We start from the raw sequence: 13,943 nt of genomic DNA on the forward strand, positions 1-13,943 counted from the left end.
TACTCCGTCAACAGCTTTCGCTGCAAAGGGACCTCCATGTTTTTCAATCAGAGAAAGTCTTTCCGATTGATGACTTTGACCTAATTATGTTCATTCGGGCTTGTCCTCGGATTTCTCCACGTGGAAGGAAAGTCCCAAGGCAGGGAAGAAGAAATAAAGAAAAATTGGTTCTTCCATCTGTGGATGGAAGAAGAAAGACCGAAGATAAATGATAGATCTTTCCTCGGATTGAAAAACCACCAACCCTTGATCTTTAGGTGTGGACGAAGGATGAAAAAAGCACGAAAGATTGAGGGCTGAGGATTGGTGGGGATCATGTGGCACAATAAAGCAAAACTGACGATTAGCCGAATAGAGTTTGGAGCCAATTGAGTAGGGCAAATCCCATAATAATCAAAGAGATTCCGAACAAACTCCGAAATTGAAAAATGAAGATTGGTCCGAAGGTCCTCTACATAAATTTCCACCTGATCCGGAAGAGGAGAACACACCCGACCATCCAGACTGGGCATATAGAGCTGAAATTATTTTGGGATGCGATATTGCTCTGGAGCCAAACGACATTGGATTCGGACAAGGAAGAACCTTCCACATCTTGATCCGAAGAAGAATTGTCAACTAGATCACCCGATCGACGATCCCGAGGGAGCTCATCTACTCTAACCTTCCCCTTGCCCTTCCTACTGCTACTGCCATCAGAAATGATGAAGAAATAAATTAAAGAATGCAAGAAAGGGAAGAAAAGAAGGAAGGAGAAACCTAACCTGGTAACTAAAAGAGACCGGAGATCACAAAAATGCAGGAGGAAGAAGAAAACACCCTCAACACCTACGAGCGAACCCTCGTTTGTAGAGGAGCAACAGACAAAATTGTAGTAGAAGACTTAAAGTAAAAAAAGCAGTCTTATATATATACAAGACCCGTCGACGGTCGGGATAAATTCATTCAAATAGAGACTGTCCCAAATTTTGATACATGGCGATGTCTGGACCGACTATCAGTCGGACCTTTCAATGTACCTACCGCCTGATCATACCACATCACCACTGTTTATATGAACAGTTAGGAGCCAATAATAATTGAACGCATGGCGGCAATCGACTGGTCAGTATCAAATCGATCGAATCGTCCGGCTGCCTAACCAACTGCAGCATTAAATAACCGTCCCCTCGAATCGACATCCCAATGATGATCGCACGACTATTGAAATAACAAAACGGCTAGAGACTTTTTGATTTTTCAATGGAATCATTAATACTTATAGCTGAATCGACCGTAGAATCGGGGCTCGAGATATAACTCCCATTATCCAACGTGTTAGGTCATGTGTCAAGCCACGTGTTAAGTCTTGGGAGTGGGGAGCAACTGTTGGGGCAATCGATCTTGCTTCCGTCGATTCACAGTCGGTCAACCGACTATATGTTAGCGACTGACGATGGGCCATCAAAGCGGGATTGCTAAATGAGTTTCGATTCGACTACAACACTTACGACCCATCATCTGACTTTCAATTGGCCTAATGGACACGGACTACCGACTATCAATCGGTAAGCCAATTGACTGTCGGCTTCTTTGGCAGCGATGGTCACCCGACATGTCAAAGTTACTGATATACAGTCGGCATATTCAAATCACCAACATACAGTCGGTATATCAGAAACTACAAGCGCAAAAGACGTGTAACGGCTACATACATGATCATTAATGGGCGCTAACCGCCCACCCCATGATCACATCGTGCCGAAATAAACGAGATCCACGTAGTTAACCATTACAGTTGGTTACCAATAGTTTGTCTATAAAAAGAAAGTAAAGGAACAGTGATGGTAAGACACTTCTAGGCTAATACTCTACCACACTTTATATTTAACTTTCTGTTCGACTACTCTCCACTAACTTAAGCATCGGAGGATCTCTGCCAAAAATAACTTCGATCAGTAGATTTTTTTTTTGCAAGTAGCTCTTCACCAACGATATGTGCAACTAGAGATTGACCGCAACAACATTAATTTGCAGAAATGATTGATCTTCTTGAGACGAGCCATAACTGCCTTATAGGATTGTGGCCGTGCCTTTAATATCAATTAGTTATCTTAAATATATTTGAATTAGAGACATGCAGCTCATTTCCATTAGTCGGGCGGTTCGCTCTAGCTGGCTTATTAGTTTCGGTCAGCACTTCGGTTTATTCTAAGATCAACAACTCAATCAATCCATGAGGCTAATGGCTCAATCGAATGCTAAGACTAGCAGCTCTGTTAATACCAATGTCGTTTCTTCGATTGGTCGTGGAGGTCAGGTTTACATATATAAACCACATCGATATGTTTTAAATTCAATTCCCATTGCTAACTCGGAAAGTTGACTTTTGTGAAAAGAGAGGTCCATTATTTGGAGGAAAAAAAAAGGTACCAAAATCTTGCTGTGATTGCCACCGGATTATCGGAAGAGTACTTAGGAATTTCTCTGAGCTGGTGAGCGGAGGAATTATTCCATTGAAATGGGCCGAACAGTGGACTTGCAGTCCTGGCCCGCAGTGTAAGCAGATTAAGCCACTGGTCTTCGTTGTGAATTGCTGGCTCACTTTTGGACCAGGGCTGATCCTGATCGTGGCCCAAAACTCACTACTAACCCACAATTTGGATAATAGTTAATCATATTTCATAGGATCACTTCTCTAAATCTAAATCAATCAACGTATTTTTGACATTATCCAGTCAGGTGGAGGGCTTATTCTAACCCAAACTTAAATATCTATTTCTTCCAACTGTAACCCAACAGTCCCAACCTCCCCTCTTCTTTAGCTAACTTCGGTTGGGCTAAGTGTGGATGGATTAATTGGATTAGGTTTAGGTCATATCGGTCATTTAAAATTGGAGGAAAGTTTCAAACATTTTTGTCAAGTTAGTATTCGAAGATTTTGTTTGGATGCATTTGTGCAACCCTATGACTTAATAAGGCTTAAGATATGGTTAAATGAAACATCGGGTCGGGTTGGTTCAAGTTGCCTTTTAGCTCAACCTTAAGCACTAATCCGGGTGCAACAAGAGTTTGGGTTGGGATTTGTTGAACCCTCGGTCCAACACAAATCATTAAAATCTCAGCAAGTCTCTACCCAATGAAAAGGTTGAATTGGTTCAACCTAATTAACGATAAGCTGGTTCTCAAGCAATTTTGAGGGGCAATAGTACAACTCGAACTCATCGGGTTAATATGTTGGCCGATCAAAACCCTATCCGACCGATAAAATGCTAGCATAGACTTGACCAAATCTTGATCCTGAGTTTAAGCAGCAATACATTGCCTACTCCATCGAGACCGAGAGGAGAACCACCACAGAACTTTCCACAATAGCTCCTCTACCATGACAACGGCTACAATTGGCTGGATAGATCATCATGCACTCTCCTCCTTAGGAGAAGTGGATGCAGATCAATATGCAGTCTACTGATACTCTTCACAATGACTCTCGATCCCTTGGGTTGCAGATGTTATATCCCGTGCATGAAAAGAATACACTGGCACTCCTGCTATAATAAAAAGGACATCCATTTCCTTGCCACGAACTTCTTGTTCATCAAAGAGAATGACTTCGCCATTTCTACAGAGGCTACAAACTTAAGCGAGTTGGGGTCACAAAACACTTTTGGTTCAGGTGGTTGGACCTACTGAGTCTGATCAGATAATCAGAGAACTTTATTTATTATTTCAGAGCATCTGATAATAGAAGACATCACTTAATTTTAGATGGTTGCCATAATAGTTGATGCCACTCCAGCTAACGTACATGCTGAAAGCCACTATAAGGTGGTGGTAGCTTTCTGGAGCACCTTCCCAATCCCTCAAGCAAAAAGGAACCAGATACAAATGCCCCACCACTTGAAAAGAAGCAACGAATCTGGAAGTATGATGAGGAACAATAAAAGCTTTGCTCATAGGAATTTCACTGGCAACTTCTGAGACACAGGTGTTGAAGGACACTGAAAGAAGAATATATGCCCTGGAGATGGTTTACAGAATATATGTTTAGGAATTGGAAAGCCTTGGTCAAAAAAGCTCAAATGAACTTTAATCTACTCCACTATGTTGTATTCTATTGAGTTCCAAATGTCAATCATATGGGGAGGGGATTCTTTGAAGTTATTGTGCACAACTGATTTATTTTTCCCTATTTTTGGAAGGAATAATCCACTAATCCTTAGGTAGAAATATACTTATTATGGTTATTTTTGGGAATGTTAGGGAAGAGAATTGCTTTTGCTGGAGTTTCTTTTACTTATTATGGTTATTTTTGGGAATGTTAGGGAAGAGAATTGCTTTTGCTTGAGTTTCTTTTATGGAGCATAAAAGAATCCAAATTAGATGCCAAATGGACACAAATCTTAGCAAGATATTGCCTATTCCATTATTCTAACTAGGCTACCATTCCTCCTTATAAGGTCTATAAGCATCACTGACATGCTGATCAGGAATCTGATGACAGGTTCAAAACTAAAGAAACAATGGAACCTCATACTGCTTACAACGGTAGAAGCATGCAACCAGACCATATTCAGCAAAGAAGATCGTTTCTTTGTTCTAGACCAAATCATAAACACGCCCGAGACCTGGAGAACGATAAAAGACATTAGCAATAAAATATCATCTGCTACTGCAGTAAGACAATGGTGTACTCAGCTTACTCCAAGGTCATATAGTGTGGTTTGGATCCTCAGTTAAAACTTATGACGGCAGAATTTGATTTCTCCATGAAATAACTTATGCAAATAGTCGTCATAATCTTGTAACAGCACCAAGCAGTGGGAGACTATTGTTGGCAGAAATTAATAAGCGAGGGAGAGCAATTAAATCTTTTAGTCATTTGACAGATGGAGGAACAGGAAATAAAAAATATTCGCAAGCTGAATTGGCTGTAGCTTTCATACCTAGGTGACATAAGCCAAAAAATATTCGCTGGTCTAAGGGGTGTGCATGTATTAGAACATTTTCTTCAGCCATGTTGACATGATATCATAACGCTAGTTGCAATTAACTCTCGCCATCTTCTTTGACCCTTCAACCTCAAGCCACCTGGATTTTCAAGCCATCTCTAGCTAAAGTTGAAGCATGCTGAGCTGCTAAAAACAATATATCCCATTTAATTCACAAGGGCAATTTCATCTTATTGTCACATTAAAAGCAAAACGAAGAAAATCTTGCCGTCCTCGCATTCGTATGGTTATCCTGATCATGGATATTTTTCTGATGAGACCTCTCTACTTTCCTGATCCAAATCCATTGTATTTGAGAGGTTCGTGTTTTATCTCTTCTATAAAAAAAGAAAAGGAAATCAAGCTATTCATATACTTGCATATGATTTATTCCACAGAATGACTACAGTAGAGTCCCTTGCCTCCTGACAACTATCTAATATTGACTGATTTAGATGAAGCGCAGGATAATTAGAAGAACAAAAAAAAAATGAAAAAAGAAAAAAAAAAGAAGAGGCAAACAGCAAGTAAAATATCATTTGGTAGAATCTCCAGTTGTGAGTATAGTTCAAGAATCTTGAAATGAATATAAAACCGTATTTAAAATTCAACAAAGACATGTCTGGATTCCTGACTTTCCTATTCATGTGATAACCCTCAAATGGTGGAAAGAGCTTGGGGTGTGCAGATAGGAGGAAGTTGGGAGTAAGAAGACCTCCAATCCCACATTCCAAAGACATTTGAGATCCTAGAGTTCACCTTTTGATTGAACTCTGTTCCAACAAAACAAATAAGGATTTGAAATGGGCAACCTCTACCCAATACCCTATGGTTCTCTCAACCAAACACAGACATTTGCCACTTGTGTGGGGCTATCAAAGATCCAGAATTTGGGTAACAGAAGAAACCCTACTTGTAATTTGCAGAATTGCATGCACCGCAATCTATGAACAGCAGAATAAGCTGAAATTTGTAAATCAAGACAGGGTGACAAGGACCCTTCCAACTGCAGATGCTTCAGCCAAATATGCTTTCTTGGATAAGCCAGGTGGTGGGCCCTAAAGTTTGAAATTTCAAATTCCAAAATACCATGAGTGTGAACTTGAGGAACCCACATCTCTCACCTTTTTTTACCCTCCAGAAAACACAGTCATCATCAACCTTTCCTTAGGGTGTATATTGCAGTATAGGTTGACATTAGAGGACCAATCAGAAGCTCCACACTGCATGAACAGCAACCAACCAATTTATTCACAATATGAAAATTCCTACTGAATCCTAAGACACCATCAGAATCAGGAACTGTTATCCTTACTTCCCAGGCTAGTCCTATAAATTACCAACCAAAGAATAAAAGTCACATAGTTGATCGGAAAAGGAAACATATACATTTCATATGGAAGATGGAATACATCAACCATTAAAGGAGAAAAAAGTTTCAGATGCCTCTGCTCTTTGCATCATTCGCCTTTAAGGACAGGTCTTTCTCTACTGACCTGGATGGTTGGAGGAAATGCTAAACTGGATGAGGGGTTACCATCACTCTGTAAGGGCAACTGGAGTTCAAAGTTTCAAAGGAGCAGCTGTACCAAACTGTCAAGATCAAACAGAAAAGAGGAAACATACTCCTGCATCTTCTTTTCATGTAAAAGAGGAACTCTATCAACTTGTCAATCTTGATTAGTAGGGACTGGTGTGTATATGCCATAATGGAAGTTTTCAAAGCGTTACATCAATGCAAGCTCTTAACACTTTGCTGTAGTCTGTTTTAAAATTCTTACCAGCAAAACAAGCCTCATCTCCTCAATTGTGGTGATGTTAAGATGATGGGATATTATTATGCATAGCCTTGTAATCTGATGTTCTCATTATACATGTAAACCATGTGGTCTCATTTAAATCGGTGGAACAGAGAACTTACATCTTGTAGTTTTCTATCTATTAATTTTTAGTGGCATGTCAATTTACAGGGATAAGAATCAATCTCATGTAACGATACTTCATACACTAAATACAAAACATGGCTTACTTGTTTTTGTCTTTCTTATGTAAAACTATGTTCATGACAGTTCAGATTATGGAGATTAAAATAGGACCATATAGGCCATTGGACAATGCATAAGTTATTCACCTTAAGATGACTACAGAGATAAATTCTCTCAAATTACTTTATTCAAGTTATCTGAGGTAAATGTGCACACTAGTCTTGGCATGAGGACATCAGCAACACAGAGAGTAACGTTTACAGCTATCTTTTATCCTGAACAATATTAAATTAATCAAGACTTCTGACATAAGAGGAATGGCCATATAAGCTTTCCAGAGCCTAGCGTGAGCCAAAATATGGTGTATGACTATAATGCGAGTGATGTTAGAGATTCATGACAGAAGTCTAGATAAACTACAAAACAGTAGCACATATGAAACCTGTGTAACAATGTAGGCATACAGACAAGGAGCATGATTGCTAACATAAATAAGTAATAAAAAATTACCTGTAATCAAAGAATTTGACATGGCAATTGACATCAGATTCTGACACGAGCCAAATAATTGAAATTGCAGACATAAATTATTTAGATTTGTAAAAATGAACGTATCTACATAAATGAAAACAAAGTGACATGCATAATCATGGGCATGCATGCATGTATAAAATTTCATGAAAAAAAAAGATTCAAAGATAACAAAGATAGTCAAGTGGTCCAACATGAGCAATTATGAAGTATGAAAGAGACCATCCTCTTTTCATTTCAGATATTAGTATGGTATATTTGCACTGAATTCGAGTCCAATAATTGGTGCTCGACTGATGGCTTCACATGAATGGCGAGTGAATGGGTCTCTCCTCTTCTGTTCTGCTATTTTGTTGAGTAAGTGCCAATCTTAATAGAGGAGACAAAAGGGATTCTGTACCTTGCTTTCAAACAGTACAAATGAAGCATCCACTAACAGTATAGATTTGCTTTCAAATATGATGTTCTGCTTCTCAATGCATCAGTCAACAGAACCTCAAGAACTTATGCTATCATTATACAAAATTGCTAAGGTTCCAACTCTTGTGGTCCTGAACCAGAATATATACCATTGCAATTTTTTAAACTGCACAAGAAAACTCATGGAATGCCAAAGCATCATGGACCAATCTCCAAGAATGACCTTTGAAGTCCCAAAGAAACAAGCCTTCCACATGCATTGCATCCAAGAGATTAGTCATTTCAAGCCACACGGGATGGGGCTATCCCGGTTTTCTCATGGAACAGGATGTGCCACCATCCCGTCCCATCCCGATACTTGAAATAGAGGATGTCCCAAGACGTCCCGATTAGAATACTGGGACACTAGTGGGACGGCCCTATCCTGACATATGGAATTATATCCCATCCTGATGTCCACTGGGACCTAAATCCTTGATTTCAAATAGTTCAAGGAACCATGAACTCAAAGATTTTAAGAAACATCAGGTTAGTGGCAGACTATTACATTTGGAATTCCCCTTCTAGGGGAAAAAGGTGTTTTTTTCCTATAAGGATCAATACAACTACAAATAAATGGTTATGGATATATTCCTATACATGTATCACAAATAAAATATATAGCATAAAAAGTTGATGTGCATAATTTGCATCAAGATTTGTTGTGCTAGTACCGAAGTCCGAACCGGTCAGCCGGCAGTATGGTAAACACTCCTGTGTGGTCTCATATCGGACCCGAACAGATACAGAGAGAGGACATAATAGGAGAAAGGAAGAGAGAGAGAGAGGAGGAGAGGGAAGGAGAGGGGACCTCCGGAGGCCATCGGAGGGCAACCAAGGTCACTACACTACTATCGAGCTCCATGAAAGATAGAGAAGGGCAGAGAGAGGGAAGGCGAGGGAAAAGAAGAGAAGAATTTTGGTGGGTTGGCGAGACTGTTGCATCGTTGCTAAGCCGATGGATGGCTAGAGGAGGGGCTCCACCCTCCTCCCAATTGAAAATAGGGGCTAAAGCCTCCAAAGGCCTCTCCTTTTCCTTCTCTCCCTCTTCCCTCCTCTGGCTTCCACCAAACTTGGTTGCGGCGCAGCGACCTCAACTGCCCTCCAATAGCCTCTAGAGGTCCTCTCTCCCTCTCCTTCTTCCCTCCTCTTCTCTCTTTCTTCCTCTCTTCCATCTCCTTCTCCCTCTCCTCCCTGATTTCTCATTTCGATAGCCAAAATTGTCCCGATCCACCACCAGAACGGCTCGATATGCCCCAAACCGAGCGGTTCAGGACGGTTCTGAAAATCCTAGTTTTTGCATAGAAGAATTGACCTAAGAATTGACAATAAAAGTTGACATGGTCCACAAAACATTAAAGCAAAGACAACGTATTATATCAGTTACCATGAAGATTGGACAGGATTGAGTGTTTTGTTTAGAAGATTCCAAATGCTTTTCAGCTTTATAAAGAGACCCTTACATGCACTTCTCATCACCATGAGAAGGAATGAAATCCAAAGCTCATTCCCCAACAGGAAGAGAGCATTGGAGGTCTACATAATAGAAGCAGATCAGTGTTAGGCACTAGCAGCTTCCAAAAGAGTTCTAGCACACAAAAGGAAAGGGTAAAAAGAAATAAAGGTAAGAAGCTACAAATAGATCATGCTTGCATTACATACACTTCTTTCATTATCTTCAACCTGATATCCATTCAACAGCAGGAAATGTATCGCCAACATCAAGGACAGAATGACCTGTTCTCTTCTAGGGCAGCCTTTCCACCAGTCCTACAAGCAGGAAATGCTCCAGGAAGTTCAGGACTATTTCTCTCCACTGATGCTAAGCCTCGATTGAAATGGACACCAGAGCTCCATCAACGTTTTATAGAAGCAGTGAATCAACTGGGTGGAGCAGACAGTGAGCATACAGATAAAGAAGAATACAAAAGAATAGCAGCAAAATTTGCTTCTTCCAGTAGAAAATGAATTCTTTCAAGTTTGCTAATTCAAAATTTTCATGTTTCAGGGGCTACTCCAAAAACAGTTATGAGGCTCATGAGCATTCCAGGACTGACTTTATATCACCTAAAAAGCCATCTCCAGGTACCAATAGATTCTCTATTTTTCACTTGAAAATTTTGATCTATGAACACTGAAAATAAGTTGGTATTCCGGTTTTCAGAAATACAGGCTTAGTAAAAATTTTCAAGCTCAAGCTTGTTCTGGGACTACCAAGAAAGGTAGGAAAGCAGTCTCCCAAAGTTTATCTTGGACATCTTTAACATATGGAATGATGTAAAATTAGATTCACCATTTCAGTTATAGGATCTGTAATAGCAGCTGACAGGACATCTGAAGTGAGTGGACCACTAATCAGCAATACAAACATTGCCTCTCATTCATACAAGTAAGTTGTCAAAAAAGCAAACACTAGATTATTCTTCTAAGAAAGTGGCACTGATTGTATGTTTCTGAATCTCAGAACCATGCAAATAAGTGAAGCACTTCAGATGCAAATTGAAGTGCAAAGACAGCTACATGAGCAACTTGAGGTGAGGGCCGGTAACTAAATAGCTAATACTGTTTCAAATGATGACTGACCAACCAACAAAATCCTGCTTTGGGTGATAAACTCTGCATTTTGAAGCACCTTTATTTTAATAATATGAACAAAAAGAAGATTCAATCATAAGCAGCATTCAACTGCAGGCACAGTTTTAGTGCTAAATGCCTTATGATTTGTTTTACAGTATTACATAATGATAAAATAGCGACATCATGACAAAGCACACAGACAGATAGAAATCCTGCCACCCCAAGAAACACGAGAGGTATACAGATGCAATCAAGTTTGCTTCCAATTTTCATGATGTAAATGAAGAGGAAGAGGGTGGTGCCAATCTTTGAATTCTTGCCAATTTTATAACAGGAAGAGCCCCTGGCCACCAAGGCATGAGGGGTATTGCTAATTTTCATGACATAAAATGACATGAATGAAACAACAAAAAACCTTCAGTTTATTAGTTCTGGTTGTTTAACACATAAAGTAAATGTGGCGCAAAGAATATGTGTGATTCCCATTTTTTAATCTACTCAAAGGGTTAAAAGTTGCAAGAAAGCTACCCTGGACTGAAATAATAAAGTTCCTTTTTTTCTTCTGTCCTTTTCCACCTGGCTAGTCTCTCATATCATGCCAATAGATAGAAGACAAGCCTTGGTCTAAACCAGAGATTATACTGGAATCAAACAGGTGCAGAGGCACTTGCAGCTCCGGATAGAGGCCCAGGGAAAATACTTGCAATCAGTGCTGGAGAAGGCCCAAGAGACTCTTGGAAAGCAGAGTGTGGGTTCCATAGGGCTGGATGCTGCCAAAGTGCAACTCTCTGAACTAGTTAATGAAGTGTCAAATGAATGTATCGGTACCGCATTTCCAAGTCTGAGAGAATCTTCCAGTTTACACACCCTGAAAGGACAGGCAGCCCAATTTGCTGACTATTTGGGGGATAGTTGCTTGACTTCATATAAAGATCTCCAGAAGGACCGACAGACACATCATGTCAGTGTTGGATTGAGAACTTATCCTGGAAATTCACCATTACACACACAACAGATAGGGGAGGATTCCACCCTTGCACAGACTTGTTTTGCATGGTGTGGGAATGTGAATGAGAGTAGAACACTACCTTCATCCAGAGTAAAAGAATCTGAAATGACAATATTTCCAGTCAAGGAGTCCAACATACTACCAAAGAGTGTGAAACCTGAAGGAGAAAATATAGGCAGTATTAGCCTTTCCGAGGCAAAACAAAATGAAGGTGATGGAGAAGACCCTTGTCTTGAAATGCCAAATGGCAGGAGATCAGCAGTCCAGCAAGAGAGTACAAATCAGTTGAATGGATTTGCATTGCCATGTCTAACAGTGCAGCTAGATCTAAATGCCCGTGATGACAATGATCGTTCTCTAGGCTCCAAGCTGTTCGACTTAAATGGTTTCAGCTGGAGCTGAGGATGTTGTGTAAAGCAAGCAGCAGACATGCTTAATGAATAACATGCTCCTTTACTGATATTACAAGTTTAGATTAATAGTCAGCATGTGGAATAGGCTGTATTAGAAGCTGATAGCTAACAATAGTATTAAACCTTGAAATGGTTAACAAGATATTAAAGTTCAACTCATGATTGAGTAGACAGAGACTATCCCTGCGGTATGGCATAATAGCTAGTGTTTCTGTTGATGGAATTGTATTAAGCAGCAAGATTTTTTTTCAGTCTATCATGATGTTGGCAAACTGAGTAATGAAATCTAATTAAGCATCTCTAGATTTCTTTCTGGAAGGTTGCAGCTGCATAGATTGAAATTGACTACTGAAGTAGTATGAAAAACTCACTATGATGGTAGTGTTATACACACAATGTTACTTTGCAACACCACAATCAGATGGTCAATAGATATCCCAGGAAGAACTGCATTGCATCCATAAGCTTTGCAGTTAGTCAGGATTCATACAGGTTCTTTTTCACATGATTTCTCATATTTTTGTTTCATCAGCAGCATAGACGCAAAATGATCCCTTTGGGGTTACACTAATGTCATGCTTTCTTCCAGGTGAGCTATATTGTTTTCACACGGTTACTAACCCACTACACAGCAATAACAAATCCTCTATTCAATATAGCTAAAAGAATTCTGTTACATTGCCAAGAAGAATTAAAATTTGATTTGATTTCATCGATCCAAAAAGTGAAACTAACCTGAAATAGAATATTGTGACTTCCCCAAACATGAAGCACATGGACTTTCAACAAATTGTCTTGAAAAAGACCATGCAATTAGAGGAAACGATGTCTCTGGTAATGTAGCCATAAGCAGACACTTCCAGTCAATTCCAACACAATAAGCACTATTACACTGTAAAATTATCATGAAACAGTAATCTTAAGTAGCAAGTTTTTTAAATGAAAAGGGAAAAAGATAGTCTGATCCTTATGCAGCATTTTTAACTTTTTGTGTCCTTTCTTGCAGGGACATTGTAAAGCAACATGATCAACACTTTCACTTCCTGTCGCATCACAAATTTCGTGCTGCTAACTACTTCAGAATCGATTGCTTTCCATATTACTTGTCATCAATTAATATATGTAAACTTGTTTCTGATTCAAATTTATTTTTCCAGCATCTTCCTGTTAAGTAGGCAATTTGAATTTTAGACCACTGTAAATATTTCCAAAACGGGACAAACCATAGATCCTCAATGCAATGCTAATATTCATAATTTTTTCATCTTGCAATTTATTGGCTAGTTAACTCTACTTCCTGTAAATAACCTAAGGTATGTGTAGCCAAAGATGATAATGTAGTGCCATGATAAAGATGATAATGTAGTGCCATGATAAAATTGATGAACAAGGTTGATTCAAATATTTAACAATATGTCTCAGTCTACCTATATGGATATCTTGCATAACCCTGAAGCATTGGCTATCCATGCCAACCTCTGCTCCACGACAAGTCAACAATACTTCAATGAGAACACATCTAAAAATCATATTTCTGCTTCAAGTTTCTAGCTTCCTGTGGTAGTTCCAGAAATATCCTTTCACCAACCTATATTCCATAGCTACTCTCACTTGGACAAGTAAAATTTTTAGGTTTTTTAAACCTGAAGATGCAAAATACAGTAATCTCAAATGAAAAAGAGCTTTAGAAGTATATGACTTGAGAGATGTCAAATTATTCTTCAGTCAAACTTACAGAGTTATAATAGTAACTACTTGAGCAAATAAAAGCTACCATATCGTAATTTGTATCAAGAAAAGTTGAAGGGAACTCCTATGGGTGTCAATAATGAGAGGCATCAACTGATTTGACAGTCAAAATAGTCAAACCAGATAGGGATACCCATGGAGCCTCTCCAATCTCATTGAGAATCAAATTCTATCATTACTCATTAGCCACAAAAGCAACTACAATTTAGTTGAATTCCATATTCTCCTCCACCAAAAAAAGGAAAAAAAT

At 39.2% G+C, this 13,943-nt stretch overlaps 1 protein-coding gene and 1 pseudogene across 4 annotated transcripts; one reads left to right on the forward strand and one right to left on the reverse strand.

Moving 5' to 3' along the window:
* Nucleotides 1-5,167: 5,167 nt before the first annotated feature.
* LOC140858046 (uncharacterized) lies at nt 5,168-13,721 on the reverse strand (annotated as a pseudogene).
* Nucleotides 8,716-12,942, forward strand: LOC105046091 (myb-related protein 2). 4 transcript variants are annotated; one of them, XM_010924588.4, is made up of 7 exons: nt 8,722-9,569; nt 9,647-9,845; nt 9,954-10,030; nt 10,110-10,167; nt 10,247-10,334; nt 10,410-10,479; nt 11,178-12,942. In XM_010924588.4, exons 2-7 carry the CDS (start codon nt 9,653-9,655, stop codon nt 11,931-11,933), a joined length of 1,242 nt encoding a protein of 413 aa, XP_010922890.1. In that variant the 5' UTR covers nt 8,722-9,569; nt 9,647-9,652; the 3' UTR covers nt 11,934-12,942. The 4 variants fall into 4 exon arrangements, with proteins under 4 accessions (XP_073114460.1, XP_010922890.1, XP_010922889.1 ...); XM_010924587.4 differs by having other exon boundaries at nt 9,650-9,845; XM_073258358.1 differs by having other exon boundaries at nt 9,677-9,845.
* Nucleotides 13,722-13,943: the final 222 nt, after the last annotated feature.

The sequence above is a fragment of the Elaeis guineensis genome, chromosome 5 (assembly GCF_000442705.2).
Source record: "Elaeis guineensis isolate ETL-2024a chromosome 5, EG11, whole genome shotgun sequence".
NCBI classification, from domain to species: Eukaryota; Viridiplantae; Streptophyta; class Magnoliopsida; order Arecales; family Arecaceae; genus Elaeis; species Elaeis guineensis.